We start from the raw sequence: 19,686 nt of genomic DNA on the forward strand, positions 1-19,686 counted from the left end.
TGGAAGCCTAGTGAGATACCACGTTCAGCAACATGAAACCCGATGGTTGGCGTTTCATTTCTCTCTGCCATCACAGATTATTTTAAATCAGAAGGCTGTCGGTGACAGATTCAAAGATTTGAACTCAACTTCCTGTGAAACTTCAGAGTTCAAATCTCTTTAGGTGTGGATTCAGAAGTCAAACAATGAAAAACAAATCTGAACGCCATATTTTCCGCACTGTAGGGCACACTGGATTATAAGACGCATTGTCGTGCACCGAGCCCTGCGAGACGCTACAAAGAGCGACTATAACTGAGCCTTAATGCTGCAAGCGCCACGGCTTTATAGTTTACCAAAGTCCAATAAAACATCAGGACTTCTTACATATACAAGGTGCTCCGGATTATAAATACTGATACTAATTTGCTTTTTGAGAAAACTGAGGGCTTTTAAGTGCGCCTTATAGTCTGGAAAATACGGTAACTGTATTTGAAATGACTTCTTTCTAAATGTAGGGATATATTTAAATATAAACAAAGGTTTTTGACAAATATCATATTTGTATGGATCTCTAATTTCAGTTTTGCCAGTGTTTGTGCTTTTTAACAAGTTAAAAGGGAGAAAAAAGCAGTTTTGTTGCTCCGTATTCTGGCTGTTGTGGTGAAATCTGAAATTATTTGTTTTACGTTTCAAAGCCAATAAATCGTGTTTGAAAAGCTGCTCTTAAAAACGACTTGAAGCCGGCGTTCACACGCTCTCCTTGTGTTACTCACCGCGTCCTTCCTCCGACCTGCGAGTAACACTATATTCCATCGGAGAGGCAGACGTGCGGCGACAGAAATAGACGAATATTGTTTGTTCAGCGTTACAATTATGGGATCTTTGTGCAGAAGTTTACTTTGGAATAAAGTGGTTTTAATTATAAAAACCTATAGATTTTAATGAAGGAAGGAGTATCAGCGGTTTCTGCGGGATCTGTTGGTGCTCAGAGGGTGTGTTAGGGATGACGCTCAGCTGCTACCACGCCAGATTTTAGCTCAGTGTCTGTAAATCTGACCGAGGTTCAGCCATTTTTTGTGTTAGATGTGGCGGCCATCTTGATATGGGTCGACTCTATAAGTTAATCAATTGAGGACGTGCAGCCTGTGATTACTGTGAGATATTTTGCTAACAGACACACAATTGATTGCTCTTTATGGCGGCAAGTGATGATTAGAGTTTAGAAAATAAAACGTGGAGTTTATTTGGACAGGAATAAAAGTTTTAATTAAATCTAATTAATCACTTCTAACCTCATGCAGCACAAATAAAAAATCTGTTTTTACGTCTGTGCATTTTGTTGCAGAATGCTTCATTTTTTTTAAATTAATTTAGAGTTTAGATTATTAAATTTCACCAGAACTTGAAGGACAGGCTGTTAGATTCACTTCTATTTTAAATCTAATGGTAAATTTGCAGCAATCTCTTTATATTTCAGTCTTTAAGGGAGGTTTTTATGATGTTTTGGATCACTTCCAGGATCTTTGACTCGCCTTCGATTCAGATTCGACATTTAGGCAACAAAAGTAACAAAACTCAACATATTAGATGTTTTCTCATATATTATATCACCTTTCAACCTGGTTGAACACCAGGATTAGAGCTGAAACTCGTTAACTCTTAAAAAAAAAGACAATTAAACCTTTCCATGCTCACCGTTGTAACATCATCAGTAAGTTCAATATTTTACTTTGAAAATCACCAAATATTCAGTGATTTACGTCTTGTTTTTATGGTTTTAAATAAGCTCGACACCCAAACTGTTGGGTTATTTCATTCAGAAGGAAAATCCCAGAATAAACACAGAGCTCAAAGTAAATTGGAGCATTTTAGGAAAACAGAGAAGATAATTTGGGTCAGAGACTGGGACAGTTATTCAAGCTTTTATACCCATAAAATACGCCCAGATAGACTCTGTGTGACGTCTGTCATTTACTGTTTTATGGTTCATTTTATTCGTTTTTGTTATATTTGTGTTGTTTTTTTCTTTTACCTGCCAGAAAACAGCAGATGAAACTCAGCTACTGAGATGATTCTGGTATATATATATATATATATAATGATCAATATGTGCTGTCCCTTCTAAACAAATCAAATTAAATGTTTATATTCTTAAAGATAATTCTGAAACTGTAAAAAGGTTTACATGATGAAGTCTAAATTCTCACATCATGAGTGCTTTAAGGATAGGTTTGTTTTTTTTTCTCCATATTTCTGATATTTAAACCGTTTTATTAAGAAAACTGACCCCAGATCATCCAACTCTGAAGCTGTCTGAACAGAATTTATAATAAAAAAAGGCATCTTGATGCATTTCCTGCCACTTTCAGCAAACATTTATTGGGTGAAAACACACAGAAACAGAACAAACTTAAAGTCGGTACACACGTTCACATCGCGCTCTTGTTGAAAGAAAAAAAAAAGCTGCAGCCGGGTTTGAAAGGGCAAAAAACCCAAAAATCACATCAGTCAGAAATGCAAGGTTTGCTCCGTTTGTTTGGGAGCTCAGTGAGGTTCTGTGGGACGGCTGTGAACTGTTAATATCTCACCTGTTGCAGATAAACCTTTAAACTACCACTCTTTAAAACTCTAAACTCAAACATTTTAACTTTATTTTCTAACCCTTTACATCGTCCTCAGGTTTGTATTATAATTAGTTATATAGATTTATGTGGTTATTTGCAAATAGCAGCTAGCTGTAGCACTTCTGGTGTAACCCGAACCGTTCGTCTGCAGCATTAGTAAAATATCTCTCGAACCAGCGGAAAGGTTTTAATGAAATAATCACTGGATGCACATTTACACCTCAACGACGTTTGGTGTCGATCCGATTCAAGATGGTCGCCTCGGCGAAGACAAAAACGACTGAAAGTCAGATATTTCTGCAGATACTGAGTCGCTAAGACATTAAATAAAACACTGAGGACATTTTAGAGACGGGGTCGTTTTCTGCTGCAGGTAAGATGTTTATAACTTTTCTCCACTTTGCTGAAATGAAGCAACACTAGATGTGAGCATCAGAGGTCCAGTCCGGGATGGAGAAGGTCTTGGACTGTCTCTTGTGGTTCCCGATGCTGAAGTCCACGTGGACGCAGACGTGCCTCGCGCTGTCCTCCGACGGGTACATGCGGACCTCCCCGCTCACCGGCGTGTCCTGCACCACCTCCTCGGGACGGTCCACGTACAGCACCGCCTGCTTCCAGTGGGTCTCCGGCTGGAAAGGGGACGTGGAAAGGACGAGCGCGTGCGGGCCGTCCGGGCACGGGAAGGAGACCGTGAAGTACACGCAGAACGCGTTCACGGCCGCGGAGCCGAACGACTCGCAGCGGAACGCGCCCCCCACGGAGCGCAGCTCCTCCACGGTCACGGAGCGCAGGTCCAGCTCGGCGAACCGGGCCGGGTGGGACAGCACGTCCTCCCCGGCCACCGTATTCACCGCGATGTCCGAGTTCCTGACGCACTTCTGGGCGAAGTCGGCCATGCAGGACATGTCCACGCCGTACTGGTCCTTCACGTTGTACCAGAAATACAGGCGGTCCTCCACCACCGGGTCGCTGACGGGCGCGATGAAGAGCTCGGCTCGGTTCGGCAGGATGAGGCCCCCGGGCTTCAGCCACCTGTCGCGCGCGTACAGCACCGAGTTTAGCATGGACTCGTGCAGCAGCGCGTAGCCCATCCACTCGCTCACGATCACGTCGACCTGCTCCGGCAGCTCCACGGTCTCCACCGTCCCTCGGATGACCTCCACCCGGTCCTCCATCTTGTTTTGCTTCACGATCTTCTCCGCCTGCTCGGCTATCGAGCAGGCCTCCACGGCGAACACTTTCCTCGCGCCGGCCTGAGCACAAAAGATGCTCAAAACGCCGGTTCCTGCTCCGACGTCCAGCACGACTTTCCCCCGAATCGAGTCACTGTTCCTGAAAATGGCCGTCCGGTACGCGTTGGTCCGGACGTGGTCCGCTAGCATTTCTTCGTGAATCGTCACATCGGAGTAGCTGTCGAAATAAAGTCTGTCCTGACGACTTTTATCCAATTTTCTCTTTTTTCCAGCACGAGACATCTTGCCTCTTTCCGTCGACTAGTGTTTTATTACTGAACTTCCGCGTTCGACAACTCTGGGATTTGTAGTTCTCCACTGCGCCTGATAACAGCGAGCTAAAGTCAACTGAACTACAACTCCCAGGCGCACGTAGGAGCTACGTCGTCTTTAGTTGCGTTCAGGGTCATGTGGAAGGTGGTACATTTGAGTTTCTAACGGAAAATGTAGCTAGTGATTAAAAACGGCTTTTAAAGTTGTTATTTTTTTTACATTACACGGTTTATTGCACTTTATTTTAGGTTATTAAATTTTTGTTTCATCGAAGTCTCTTGTGTATTTAAAATTTTGTATAATGTTTTGTGACAAAGTAAATTAACATTTAAGTCACATGCATTCTTTTGTCTCATTTCCCATGAAGCTAAAAAATAACTCCTAAACATTTCAAATCTTATTTTAAATGTGTTTTTTAATTTGATGTTTTATTGATTTGTGAATATTTTGAAAGCAAAATATAAAAAAGGATGACCTTAAACTCAACTAAAAAGTATTTTTATATGGAAATTTAAAAAAATGTGGGCAGCTCTGTTTGTAATTGAGTGAAAATGAAGCAAAATGGTTTTGATTAATATTTAAGGGTCATATTTTTTCAGGAGATTTTTTATTTTACTTTAAACAAAACAGTGCTTCATAGAATAGGTGTTTAAAATACATCTCTAACAATTTACATGAATCTTTTTTTAAACTAATGAGTGAGAAGCTAAAGCCTCTGGAAACAACTATGGTTCAACAATAACATGGATTGTTTAAAATAAAGGTATTTAACTCTAACCAGGTGTTTCAGATGCCTAAACCAACTAAGCCTAAAATATAACTTAAGTTTAAAGAAAAACTAAAATAGATTGATCTAAAATGACCCAGTTTTAGCTGCTTTCATCTTCTGGTGTTTAAACCTTTTGCCCTTTCTTTGTGGATATTTTTTAAAGCGTAGCACACATCATTATCATTTTAGAAAAACAAAAAACTTATCGGTCAAACCAGACTGTAGGGAACAAACAAAATACGGATATTTATTCTGAAAAACCAGGTAAAAATAAATTTCAGGCCAGTGCATCACAGGAAGCTAACACAGAGAGACGTTCCTGTCGTTTTGTTTCTGCAGGGTTTAACATTTTGGAGTGAAAGCATGAAAAATCAAACGGTGAAATAAATTGTCTGGAGCATTCCTGTGACTGCAGAACACACTGTGGTCATTAACATTTCTGAGCCTCTCCTCGACGGTTCCGGCAGGCAGAGCGCAGCTGCTCGTGGCTCAGCTCGGCCCCTGAGGGACCCTCTCCACTCGGCTTCAGAGATCTTCGGCCAAAGAAGCCGGACAAACGAGAAGGAACTGTATCCCATTTCATGAAGATGAAAACCAGGAGAAAAAGGCAGCGGTGTTGAGAAGAGGAGAGCCCAGTGCTCTGCAGAAATAGAAATTAATAGCATTGAAACACAAATAGGTGGGTGTTTGTGCTTACGTGCACATATTTAGATGCTTCTTCTAAATTTGCATTCAGCTATAATCCTCCTGCGAGGGGAATGTGCATTTAATTATTCAGTTTGTCTTTTTCAAAAATATAAAGCAAAAGAAATGATTTTAATAAGCTCAGATGGTTTCAGCTGGAGTAATCAAAGAAGGCAACCATCCAAAGAAAAAGGAGGAAAACCTCTGTGGCCAACAGGAACGTCATATTCTAAACTTCTGTGTGAAATATATTCTTAAATCAGAAACAAAGCATGAGGAGAACATGCTGTGCCGTCGGTACATCAGCTAAAAGCTAAAGCTGAACGGCTAAGGCTTGTTGAAAAACCTGAAATTGATTTTTTAAAATTAAAATAAACAGAACCGAAGTTAAAATGAGCAAAACGATAAGTAAAACCAACTAAACAGGCTGAACACAAGCTAAAACAATCAGAGCAGTGGCTAAAACAAGTAAAACAAGCTAAAATGATCAGAACACAGGCTAAAACGGGCAAAACACAAGCTAAAATGAGTAAAACAAGCTAAAATGATCGAAACACAAGCTGAAACGGGCAGAACAAGCTAAAATGGGCAGAACACAAGCTAAAACGATAAGAACAAGCTAAAATAATCAGAGCACTAGCTAAAATGAGTAAAACAAGCTGAAACGGGCAGAACACGAGCTAAAATGATCAGAACACGAGCTAAAATGATCAGAACACGAGCTAAAATGATCAGAACACGAGCTAAAATGATCAGAACACGAGCTAGAATGATCAGAACATGAGCTAGAATGAACAGAACACGAGCTAAAACGATCAGAACACGAGCTAAAATGATCAGAACATGAGCTAGAATGATCAGAACACGAGCTAAAACGATCAGAACACGAGCTAAAATGATCAGAACATAAGCTAAAATGAGTAGAACATAAGCTCAGAAGAGCAGAAGAGTAAAAAGCTAAAACTACCAAAACTAGCTCAGAGCTAAAAATGAGCAAAGCTACAAGTAAAAGCTAAAGTTAGCTAAATTGTATCTCAAGCTATAATTAAGCAAAACAGTAGCTAAAAGGAGCATAAGACAAAAACACAGCCAGTAGCTGAAGTAGATTTCAGAAAACAATATTTTTGAAGGAACTGAGGAGATCTTGATGTATTTTTATGGGGATATTTCTGTTTGAAAATAAAGTTAAACACTAAAAGTCTCAGCACACTCTTCCCAATCGAGCCGAATGTTTTGATATATGAAAGGCTAACGTGGCAGCAAGTGTGCTGATGCAGTTTTATTGTAAAACCCTGTTGGAGGAAGCCATAGACAGCATCCAGACAATGAAACAATGAAGCAGATTAGTCCGAGTGTTGGAACCCGAACTGCAGAATCCAGGCTGTGATTCGGGACGCTTGGCAGGAGGAAATGCAGATGTTGTCGCTGGTAGGAAGAACAGATAAACAAGCAGATGTTCTCTCTCCTCCTCTGAAGGTTCTGGTAGAGGCGCTGCCCGGTCCCGGCTGAGCCGACTCCCACAGAGACGGTTTCTCCTCATTCTTCAGGTGAACGTGTGATTTCTGAGGCACGCCGAGGCCACAGACATCAGCATGGGACGTCCTCTTGCTTTAAAACGAGACGTGTCTCCGGGCTGGAATTTAATTAGTTAAACAAACAGGACAGATCCCAAGAAGGGGGCCAGGAAGAGCTCAGAACATGGCCACTTCCTGAAGGAATGCATATAATATACGGTCCACAAACCTTTATTTTTTAATCTTTAGTTTAAGTATCTCTGCGTTTCGGTCACGAGAGATGGCTGCATGGATCAGGAACTCGTTTGTTTTGGTGAAAAAGGAGCCGAGCTCAAAAGGCGAAGCTCCTGATGTACCGGTCCAACCCTGTTCCAAGCCTCACCTGTGGTCATGAGATCACAGGTGAGACAGAAACAACGAGACAAGCTTCCTCTGCCGATTACTGAAGACTAGTTAGGGACTCGAACTCGACTCAGTGTTGTGAGAAAATACTCAAATATTCAGTCTCACTTAAAACTGAGCTGCCAGTTTTTGAAAGTTGCTGCTCCCTCAACTTAAAATGAGCTACAAAAATAACTAAAACTAAGTGAGCTGGTTACCTTGGACAGCTTTAAATCCATTTATAAGTGCCCACATCTGGTTGCGGATGTCTTATCACTTTTAGATTAATTTTCTGTCTACATTGTTACGCGTTTTAATGCTGTAAAACTGACCGTTTTTGTGCTGCTGCCAGTTTTGGTCAAGATGCTCCTGTGAAAGAAATCTTAGGTCTCGATGAGTCTTTACTGCCGACTTAAAGAAGATCTAGATCAGGGGTGTCCAATCCTGGTCCTCCAGGGCCATCATCCTGCATGTTTTCCTTGTTTCTCTGCTCCAACACACCTGATTCAGAGGTTAAATCACCTCTTCATGTTCTGCAGAAGCCTGTTAATCACCCATTGGTTCAAATCAGGTGTGTTGGAGCAGAGGAACAAGTAAAACCTGCAGGATGGAGGCCCTGAGGACCAGGATTGGAGACCCCTGGTTTAACTGGTGCTGATAAAAAAATGAAAAGCTCAGCCTTTCTTAAAGGAATGCATATCACCCACCAGGCGGAGATCATCTTATGTTGTAGCCGTTTTGGCTCATAATGCCTTAAAATAAAGCATTATGAGCCATCTCCTAGAACAGGGGTGTCCAATCCTGGTCCTGGAGGGCCACTATCCTGCAGGTTTTCCTTGTTTCTCTGCTCCAACACACCTGATTCAGAGCTTAAATCACCTCTTCATGTTCTGCAGAAGCCTGTTAATCACCCGTTGATTCAAATCAGGTGCGTTGGAGCAGAGGAACAAGGAAAACCTGCAGGACCAGGATTAGAGACCCCTGATCCAGAGAGATTCTGGTTCCACTACGTCACAAGCAGAGTAGTGAGATTCTACCTTTAGAGATAAGGTGAGGAGCTCAACCATCCGGGGGGAGCTCCTCCACGTCAAACGGAGTCAGCTGAGGTGGTTGAGGCATCTGATTAGGACCTCCTATTAGGAGGAGACCCTATGGCAGACCCAGAACTCGCTAAGAGGATTATGTTTCCTTTCTGGTCTGGGAATATCTTGGGATCCCTAGGAGAAACGAAAATACCAAATATAAAAGACGTGTGGAACAACGTACAGTGAAGAAGTGAGGTTCTGTTTGGGTTCTTTGTTCTGGAAGCCCATCAGCAGTTGTTCCGTCAGGGTCTCATGGGGCCTGCTGTTACAGAACCTGTCAGCAACAAACAGAAGAAGGAATCAGTCTGGAACACACATGCATATCAGCATTCATAGAAACGTGCAGAAGTCTGTTTGCAGAGCCCGGCTGAAGCAGAGTGAACACACACACACACACACACACACACACACACACACACACACACACACATACACCACATTCAGAGGAAGGCAGGCTGCTGAGAAACAAATACTGAGCAGCAATAGCTTCATATTGATCCTCGTTCCAAACGATCAATAACTTGCTACTTTGATATCGCTCTACAAGACACAAAGCCCAAATCTGTGAATGCTTGTGTGTCATAACACGCCTTCCATCTCTTATTCAGCTCCCCGTGTCTTCCAGCAAACACCTCATCCAAAACTCGCTTTCACGCATGGATCCATTCGGATGATTTTTTCCAATCGCGCGTTATCTTGTTTCATGCTTTGACGTCTTCCTGTATGGACACAGTGTACGCCGGCGCTTATCGGCAGAAAGGTGTTAATAAAAACGGGCAGAGGAACATTTTCAGTCACCCTGTTCGTCCGGCCCGGCATTCAGACACACCGCTCCAAAACAGACCTCCGTTCAGCTGCTCCAACCAATCACTGCGCTGGTCGTCAGCTTGTTAATTACACCCACTTCCCTGATTGTCCACCAGTCTCTGTTACATTACACTGCAATGAGATTAAATTACTTCATACAACCGGCGTTTGGCAGCATTATGCTGACTCCATGACAATTATGGAGAAAAGGGCAGAAGGCTAAAGGCTAGCCAAACAAGGGTCCATTTTATTTGGAACGCTTCATTAGCCATAATTAAACCTGTACACTTTTTGTTTGTTTATTTTGTTGTCTGTGTTACTAAGTGGGTGTATGTATGGAACACATGGCTGCCACAGCTAATGCACCTTAGCCAACAGAAATGTCTCCAACTCTGTCAGTTTTGCAGATATTAGGGTTAAATACTGCGTGGTAGTAGCTGAGAATGATCAGATCACACGAAGTCTTCAGCAAGCAAGGTGGAAGGCGACGTGCGTTCCATCAAGTGAAGCTAGTTTTATTTTTTATTTTTGAAATCTTGGTGTTTTGGAGAAAAAGGTTGGGTGGAACAGTGGTTAGAGCTGTGGCCTCACAGCAAAAAGGTTGCAGGTTTGCCTCCCGTCTGGAGCCTTTTTGTGTGGAGTTTACATGTTCTCCCTCTGCTTGCGTGGGTTTTCTCCAGTTTCCTCTCAGACCAAACACATGCGTGTTAGGTTAAAAAGTAACTTAATCCTTGCTTGTCTCTATTGCCCCTTTTACAAGGGCTCTAATTCAGAAGTCCAGCTCTGCTCCGCTCTACTCGGCTCGGCTCTATAAAGAATGCATCGCGTTCACACCGGCCAGTTTGGTCAGTAGCAGAGGAACGCCTCCTCGTGTTGCAGGGGGCGGGGCCGCGGTGCGGGGGGGTGCGCTCTACTAAAACTTGCCGCAAGTTGTGTAAACAACGGAAGCGCTATAGACAACTTTGGCCCTGTGTTGTTGCTGTTTTTTAAACTTATGGGGATTCTCCTGAGACTTCAGGAAGAGAGACGCAGTGGAAGAAATGCTCTGGATGCCGCCATTGTTGCGCAGAGTAGGACAGCTGTTATCCGCCGGAGATTTCAGGCTTTACAGCGCCTTCAGCTGGGGGACAGACGGCATAAACGATGCAGGGTAAGCTAACGCTGTTGTCTACCATTGTTTTCTTCGCTCTTTATGCTTGCATTTGGCCACACCCACGACCAATGAGTGAACAGGAGCTAAGCTTGCTCCGCCCACGAAGCAGGGCCGGCCTGGCTGGCCCTACTCTGAAGCAGGAACCAAAGAAGCAGGGACCGGCTTCGAAAAAAATGCCGGTGGAAACGCGTGCAAAGCAAGCCAAGTAGAGTCGAGCCGGGACTTTTAGAGCCGGTGTAAAAGGGGCATTTGTGTCCAGGGTGTCCCCCGTCTCTCACATGATGTCCGCTGGAGGAAGACGCCATCTCCCCTGTGACCCTGCATGGAAGAGTGGGTAAAGAAAATGGATGAATGTTCAGCTTATGATGCTTTTTCCTTTTACTTCTTGATACCAAAATGTCTTCTGAAGGAATCCACGGAGCTGAATTAGAGAAACTTACTGGTTGTACACATGATTTGATCAGCCAAACTTTAGAGAAATAAGTTAACTTTCAAGGAAATAATTGGGTTAGAAGGTTGACTCGATATGTTGAACAGTTTGTTTAAAGCGACTTTATTGTGAATCCATAGAGTCAGAATTCAAACGGGCTGATGTGTTGACTTCTTAAATGTTGCTCCAAACCTCCGAGGAGTAAACATGACATTAAAAAGGTGTTTGATAGATTTTTATTAAACATCTAAATGATCCGAAGTTGTGCAGATCAATGGTTCTTAAAGTTGGGGTTAGGAAACGCCAAGGGTTAGAAAATGATTTACAAAATAAATTTAAAATGATTCATAACTGCATATTTTAGCTGATAGCTGAAAAGTTGATGAACTCCTGGTGTAGATTGTTGCTTTCATAACTTTAAAGTGAACATGTAGTTTTATTATCAACATTATTAGTAATATGTAGATCTGTTTATAGAATAAAAGTCGTTCTGTGACATGAAACTTTCAGTTAAATCAGGACGAGTGTTAGACATCATTACTGATCTGATCTCAGACGATTTGCAGCTCACACACACACCTAAAAGACAAATCTTTTCCTTGTGATGCAAAGCGGCACACAGCAAAAAGGCAGAGTTTAACCATTTTAAATAAATGCCGGTGTTACAACTTTTATTTTTTTTAACTTTTATACTTTCCAAAATACTTAAATTTACTAATATTTTGCTGATAGAAACACTGAGATCTCTTCACTTCTTTTAAAAACATTATTCTCTTTAAACTTTCAATTTGTCTTCTTATTTCCTCTTAGTCTTAGCTACTATTCTGCTACTTTATAGTTAGCCTTTTGCTACTTTTAGCTACTTACAAGCTTAAAGCTAACCTTATGATGCTTTAGTTTTGAGTTAGCCTATTGCTACTTTTAGCCATCCTTTTGAAATGTCTTTACTCTTAGCCATTTTTTTCCTCTTTTAGCTTTCAGCTAACATTTTGGTACTTTTAGTTTTAAGCCAGAGTTCTGCTTCTTTTAGCTTCTTCAGCACATTTCAGCCGTTATTCAGCTCTGAAAATGTTTCTCTCATTCTAATCTTGTTCTCTGGGAAGGGTTTTAAGCTTTGTCACCTTCCGTAATCTGGCCCATCAGGGAGTTTTTACAAACCTCAGACGGTGTGTGTGTGTGTGTGTGTGTGTGTGTTTGAACTCTGAGTATCTCTAACAGGCAATGAAAATGCTAAGCCTGGAGTTATGAGGCGTATTTGCTTTAAGGTGAAGATAAACAGGAACAGAACCATTTGAAAACATGAGCACATCTTGCTGACAGCAGAGACAATAAAAGGCAAAGATACGTGATATCACGGAACACGACGGACATTTTTCTCTCACTCAAAACACCACATTGTTTGAGTTTTTACTTATTCATTGCTTTTGTTAAGGTCACAGAAAGTCGGCGTTCTCAACTTCATTTGTGTTTATTTTCCTCTCAATAAATAGACTGAGAGGAAGGCCCGTTCTTCGGAGGTGATAAGATCCTCCCGGTTTGTTCTTCGCGCTGACCTTGGGCGCTGCAAAGTAAAAATCGATGCTTTTTCAGAGGGACAGACGGCTGGATTCACTTTCTGTTAAGGTGCTGTGCATCTTCGCCAGGAAGGACTGAGAGAGAGAAAAGCTGTTAGTCAGAGGCTGACAGCGGAGGGTTAATCTGAACCGACAGCTGGACACACACACACACACACACACACACACAGGATAGGTCAAATCAAGTCTTTAAAGTTCCTACAATCAAAAGCCCTTTTCATGTCTGTAGATTAACGTGTAATTTCAAAATAGTTGTCGGTATTAATGAAAACAAAACCACTTTTTACTCTTTTCCTGTTTCTTAACTTGGAAAGTTTTGCATTCATGAAGAAGCTTAAAGAAAGTCTTCGTCCTTTGCGCTCAGCACCACTGCACAGCTTTTAGAAGATAACAAGCCATAAAAGAAAGAAAGTCCAAACTAAAAACGAATCAGAAGGTTTCCTTAAAGTGTTCTCACACCAGGAAAGTCTTTTGGTCCGCTTGTTTGGTCTGGACCAAAAGTGGACTTTATTTCTTTCGTTTGGTGCGGTTTGCATTCACATTGTGCTTTTTTGTAAGCGGACTATAATTTATAAACAAAGCCACGTGGGTGACGGTCATGGCTCCCATTGGACAGAAAGACGGGGGCAGCGGTTGGAAATAAAGATGGACGTCCTGCGTGCTGGATTCGTTCTGTTGGTACAATTACAGCACCATTTTGAAATTCAAGAGCAGCTCGTTCAATGTCAGTTTAATGACGTTTTACTTCGAATTTTGGAACGGCGCCGGCAAATGCGTGCCGCAACCCGCAACCAATGATGCTTAGCAACGGCGGCCCGTAATGTCCAAAAAGGCGCATGCTTTACGTAGTTAGTTCGGTTCAAGTCCGGTCTGTATTCACGCCAGCGTTCGTTTGGAAGCGGACCGAGACCACCTCAAAAAGCGGGTCTCGGTCCGGTTGACTGTATTCACACCTGCACAAAGAGTCCGGACCAATGCTGGAAACGAACTCTGCTTCGATTAAAGCGGACCAAATGTGTCAGGTCTGAATACGACCTTACTCATCCACAAGTTGTCCTGTGGTTCTCTGATTATCTCCAAAAACCAAATAATATAAAAACCAACAATTTTTACAAAAGAGGACAGAAAGGCTGACACAAAAGTTTCTCTCTGGCTTTTGAAAAAACTAGTCAGCGACTCAAAATTACTAGAAAAAGTTAATTTTTCATTGCAGTCTCTCTGAATTTTGAGGATTTGCAACCAAGTGACCACTAGTAAAGTAAACCCCAGCCTTATTTATCTGCATTCTTGGCTGCGCACATTATTTTATTGCCCACTTTGGCTCTTTTCTCACCTTCGTTTATGATTTAATCTGCTGGAAAACTCTTGAAATGAAGATAGGCAGGCTTAAAATATTTATTATCAATCACTGGTGTGTTTTTTTACACCTGGACGCGTTTCTGTCAGAGGAGAGCTGCCGCGGAGGAGTCGAATTACAGCTCTAGTGCTTTTGAGACGGGTTGGAGTCTCTTTACAATCTGATCCCTGATATCAGTCCTACATCATAATCCAGAGCATGTTTTGTGCTCCTGTGGTCCCCCCGATCGGCTCTGTTGCCTCAAACGAAACATATCGACGCGAACCTCCACGTGTTCGGCTGCAGAGAGCGATGACTTAAACACTGTTCCCACTCCTGCTGTGGATTTGTCCCTCTTGTGTCATTTGTATTCTGCGGCAGAAGCTCTGATTCACCCCAATTTTAAGACAAAAACAACAGAATACTTTTATTAAAATAAACAGTTTTGCAGCAGGGATACATCTCATTTCTGAATAGATTCATCCTGCTGCGTTTTACTCCTTTCCTTCCTGACTGGATTGTCTGACACAAGCTGACTGAGGGCAGACGGCAGGAGATTTAGCTGTACAGTATTGCTTTCCTCCAACCAAATCAGAAAATCCATTAAAGCACATTAGCACAACTGCTAATTGCTGGATGCTGTGTGTCTAATTGCACACATTGATCTGTCCACAACCTCCCCCAGTTGAAATAAGAATTGTGAAATTAAAGACCTTACGCTGATAGATAAAGGATCCACCCATATGATTCCAATATTATTATTATTAATAAAAGCACTTGAGTCTGAATAGACCATAGTTGGATCTGATCACAACCAAACTTTAATATAAAACATCTGTATTCTGCATGAAGAACTGAAGTTTTAAAACATGAATATGTCCTCTATAAAGGATAATTACTGTTTCATAGCACAGTGTAGGTGTTAACGTTGTGTTCCTTAATGCTCCTGAAATAAAGTAAAAGCCTTAAAGTTATAAAAATAACCTGGAACAACATTTTAATCTGATATTACAGTTCTCAGTTTTCATTTCAGATTCAGCACAAAGCGTTCGTGCCTTTTTGCTGTACTGTTTATAGCTCTAACACAAATTCTTGGTGTCACTTCTGTGTCTCCAACTCTGCTTTGTGTTTTCTTTAATGTTGTGTTGATGAAGATCACTTCCTCTTCGTCACCTTCAGCTACAGAAAACATCTGTGGATCCAGCTGTCATGTCCGGACTGAGACGATACTTTGATAATTCCAGCTGAAGAAATCTAATTTTGTCTTCTCTTTAGATGAGGAAGAAAAGGTGCATAAATGACAAATGGTTAACAAAACAAACCTGTGCTGCTTTGATACACTTTGATTCAGCCCAGGTGGTGATCAGCGCACAGCTCTGCCTTTCCAAGACTTGGGTCAGATGATCTGATTACAAGTTTGATCATCAACCTTTAGTGCTCAAATTTTTATGCTCAAATATAGCATTATAGTCAATCCATTCCAAGCCCAGAAGTCCAACAACAAAACTCCCCTTTCAGGACACTATCCAGAGGCTCTCAGTGCATGACAGCAAACAGTCCAAACCTTTCCTCCTGTTGCTCTGAGCCACAAAGAGCCGACCCTCTTGTACACCAAGGGATTCAGCCAGGAGCTTATGAGTATCCATAACTTACGGACACCTCTCTCTCCCAGGTAACTCTGGAGTACAAGAAGGTCCAGCCCCTCTGCAGGAGTTGGGTTCCAGAGCCCAGACTGTGTGTAGACGTGAACCCAACAAATCTAGTTGGTACCACTCAACCTTACCCACAAGCATTGGCTTCTTATCCACCAATCAGGTGACGTTCCGCATTCCTAGAGCCTGTCTGTGTTGTCTAGAATCAGCTCGCTCAGCATCCCGCTCCTGCCTGCCGCTTGGCTTACATCTCACCTGACCATGACGACCAACTCTGCAGATGGTGGGTTCAAGTAAAGGAAGTGCCCTAAGAGCCAAGGCTCAACCACCAGCTCCAGGAGGGTACCTAGGTTTCCATAATCTGGGCCAGGTTACCCGTTTAACATGTTCCTCTGTCATCAAGTTTTTCAATTTGCTCTTAATCCGACCCCTTCCCTGAGGCCAGTTTGCCATGGGAAACCCTACAAAGAGCTGACGCCCCAGACAACATAACCCCCAGGATCACCAGGATACTCAAACCCCTCCACCATGTTAAGGTGACGATGCTGTAGAGCAGGGGTCTCCAATCCTGGTCCTCAAGGGCCACTATCCTGCAGGTTTTCCTCATTTCCCTGCTCCAATACACCTGATTCAGAGGTTAAATCACCTCTTCATATTCTGCAGAAGCCTGTTAATCACCCATTGTATCCAATCAGGTGTGTTGGAGCAGAGAAACAAGTAAAACATGCAGGATGGAGGCCCTCCAGGACCAGGATTGGCCACCCCTGTTCTAGGAGATGGCTCGTAATGCCTTATTTTAAGGCATTATGAGCCAAAACAGCTACAACATAAGATGATCTTAGCCTGGTGGGTGATATGCATTCCTTTAAGAAAGGCTGGGCTTTTAATTTTTTAGCATATCAGCACCAGTTAAACCAATTGTCTCCAACCCTGGTCCTGGAGAGTTGCTATCCTGCAGGTTTTCCTTGTTCCTCTGCTCCAACACACCTGATTTGAATCAATGGGTGATTAACAGGCTTCTGCAGAACATGAAGAGGTGATTTAACCTCTTAATCAGGCGTGTTGGAGCAGAGAAACAAGTAAAACATGCAGGATGGTGGCCCTGAGGACCAGGATTGGAGACCTCTGCTGTAGAGGATCAGGGTCAGTGGATTATCAAGTCAATTACCAGTTTTGAGGAACCACTAAACCCAATTCTTTAAATTAGGTTTAGTTAAACTGGATCTTTAAAATAAATCCTGGATGTCTTGAATTTGCTTCACAGTGCAGGCCTCTGGTTTTGTTGTAATTATTACAACTTGTTGGTAAAATGTCTGGAAAAAAAAGGAGTTAAATATTTCAACTGTCCAATCTGAAAGGGATTCTTTTTTTCAAACTATGCAAAGTATCCTTAGAGTACCCGTCTTGTCCAACGAGGACATGTTCTCACTGCTTCCTCTGGCTGTGTAGTTTAGCTTCTTAGAAGTAGCCCGTTCGAAAACCTTGGATTTGCACCTCCAGCGAGCCATGCCTCTACTCTCATCCCCAAACAATGACATCATCCATCTGTAGCATTGCTCTGCACAAATACCTCCATTCTGTCCTCTAATTGGCACGGCAGAAAGTGCCAGAGGGGACATTATACTACATTCCTAAATAGCTACTGTGGGCCACTGAACAAGACATTTAGTTAAAGTTGGTCATTCTCCGTCCCAGGAGAGCCAGTAAGGCGTTTGCCACATCGCCTGGAAGAAAAGTGCAAAGACATACAATATGCTGTAGATGACAGGGTTCTACGGTGAGGTCCCTGGACACAGGGAAGATGGCAGGCTACGCAGCATGGAGCGAAGTCATGCACCACCTTATCTGGCTAATAAGCTGTAAATAAGAGTCTGAGCCTCTGCAGCATAATAAGAAAACAGTCAGATCAACTTTTCTTTAAAAGCCAAGGAAATGCTCCATCCCCGAAGCTTGTTTTTCCAGAATTATTTTGAAATTCAAAAAGGTAAATTACAAACAGGACATTGGCGCACTCCTGGTGAACCTTTGTTTGTGCAATAAATCGATGTGAACTCATGCTGACATTTCCCTTTTTGAAAATATTGCAGCTCAAGCTGAGCCAGGTAAAGGAAGTCAGAATTTTCTGCCTTGGTTCAGTTTCAGGGTTAAAAATCTTTTTTAAAAAAATGTACTTTATGGCTAATTTTAATCATTGTGTTTGGTTTGGTCCCTAGAATTAAAAACAAAATGTGTGACAAAGGAAAATTAATGTACTCTACATTTCTTTTAGAGCCCTACCAATGGATATAAAATGTGAAGGAAGCAGGAATCACACCATTATTCTTGCTATTAGCAGACAACTCAATGCATCACCTAATTTAACCACTGCCTCCCAATCAGAAAACAAACGTTCATTTCAGGCTTGTTTAATCTTGTTTGGTTTGCAGAGCCTATCCCAGTCATTATCAAGCAGACACCGGACAGATTGCCTGTCCATCACAGAGACACTCACGTCTTTGGACAATTTAGAGACACCAATGAACTCACAGAGTCGCCCATGTTTTCTACGTGTTAACACGTGCTGTCACTGACAACAGTGCTAACCTTTACTACAAACCTATACCTCACAAAAAGTACTCAAAGTACAACTGTGTGGCTAAAAATATCTCAACAAAAAGGGTATTATGAATCTAAAGGTTATTCTGTGGAGAACACTAATCTAACCTTATGTTCAATTCAGTTCAGTTTATTTAAATAGAGTCTTCTGAGTCCAAAACAGATCCAGATTCTAATTTAATTACAGTTCATTTCCATTAAATTATACATACAATATAATTATGAAAAAAAGTTATCCGAGGAGATTTGCCAACCTTGATATTTTAAACCTTTTTCTGTCTGAAGGTTGTTAAGGAACTCTAACAATGTTCTTTTTATTTATTTATTTTTTTTTGGGAACCAGTGTGGAAAAGTTGCAAAGCTTTGTCAGGAAATGCAGGATCTGAGATTAAACCAAAACAAAAACGGCCGAATAGAAAACCCTGCAGTGCTAAACACTGATAAGCGTAATGCAACAAGAGTGCACCAGGTTTTCCTGGTGTTACGTTTCCTCTTCCCAAATGTATCTAATCTGCTGTATTAATCATTCTAATCCCTTTGTGTTGTCATGTTAATTGTGTGACAGAAATAGCCTGCATGCTCCTCTCCATCAGCAACACACAGACACAAAGTCGGCCACAAACATATTACATTACATCACGAGGACCGGCTCTTCCTGTCCAATCGTGCCCGTGTGTGACCGAGCCTCTGCTTTTCTTCAGGGTGACTAATTTTATTTTCCTGATGTGACTGACCTTTGCCAGAGTTGTTTTGATGGCAATGATTTCCTGTCCCCATGCCTCAGTTACGACAGCAAACAGAGCAAGTTTAGGAAACTGTTTTGTGTTTCTGACTCACAGATGAAATGTGAAGTGAGCCGTGAGCGACTGAGGGACAATCCAGAAACCGGTGACGTCAAATCGATTTACCTCAGATAGATTAGACCTTGTGTTAATGGGCTGGCAGTTATTAAAGTGAAAATAAACAATGTTTTAGAAGATGACAATGTAGTTTGATCAGTATTCTTAAACATAAAATAAGCTTTCGATTCAGGGAATCATGAGATGCTTTGAGACGTCATCAGTAGGCGTCCACAGGATGCTGGACGACCAACAAAACACGTTAATTGTCAAGATCGGTGGAGGAGAAGGCGAACCCAGAATGCCGACTCAATAAAGAAAAAAACAAATTTATTCTTAATTAAACACGCAAAAATAAAAGGATGACGTGGCAGCAAAAATCCAAAAAGTAAACAAAACAAAGAGGCGAGGCAACCAGGGAACCATACACAGCCATTTACAGGCTTAAAAAAATAATAATTTTCTATCAAAAATCTCTTAACTGGTTTCCATCCATCCATCCATCCATCCATCCATGTTCTTCCTCTGATCCGGGGTCGGGTCGCGGGGGCAGCAGCCTAAGCAGGGAGACCCAGACTTCCCTCTCCCCAGCCACTTGGTCCAGCTCCTCCGGGGGAATCCCAAGGCGTTCCCAGTCCCTCCATCGTGTCCTGGGTCTTCCTCCAGGGAGGCGTCCTCACCAGATGCCCGAGCCACCTCAGCTGGCTCCTCTCGACGTGGAGGAGCAGCGGCTCTACTCTGAGTCCCTCCCGGATG

The 19,686-nt window shown here is 42.3% G+C and overlaps 1 protein-coding gene across 1 annotated transcript; it reads right to left on the minus strand.

Annotated features, from left to right (window-relative positions):
• Positions 1-2,334: 2,334 nt before the first annotated feature.
• prmt6 (protein arginine methyltransferase 6) lies at positions 2,335-4,284 on the minus strand. The gene has a single exon (XM_017432315.3). The coding sequence runs from the start codon at positions 4,079-4,081 to the stop codon at positions 3,026-3,028; it is 1,056 nt and encodes a 351-aa protein (XP_017287804.1). The 5' UTR covers positions 4,082-4,284; the 3' UTR covers positions 2,335-3,025.
• Between the last annotated feature and the right edge of the window lie 15,402 nt (positions 4,285-19,686).

The sequence above is a fragment of the Kryptolebias marmoratus genome, linkage group LG21 (assembly GCF_001649575.2).
Source record: "Kryptolebias marmoratus isolate JLee-2015 linkage group LG21, ASM164957v2, whole genome shotgun sequence".
In the NCBI taxonomy this organism is placed as follows: Eukaryota; Metazoa; Chordata; class Actinopteri; order Cyprinodontiformes; family Rivulidae; genus Kryptolebias; species Kryptolebias marmoratus.

Bases quoted from the DNA above. Each gene is read 5' to 3' on its own strand.
- prmt6 (XM_017432315.3), bottom strand. From the start codon at position 4,081: ATGTCTCGTGCTGGAAAAAAGAGAAAATTGGATAAAAGTCGTCAGGAC.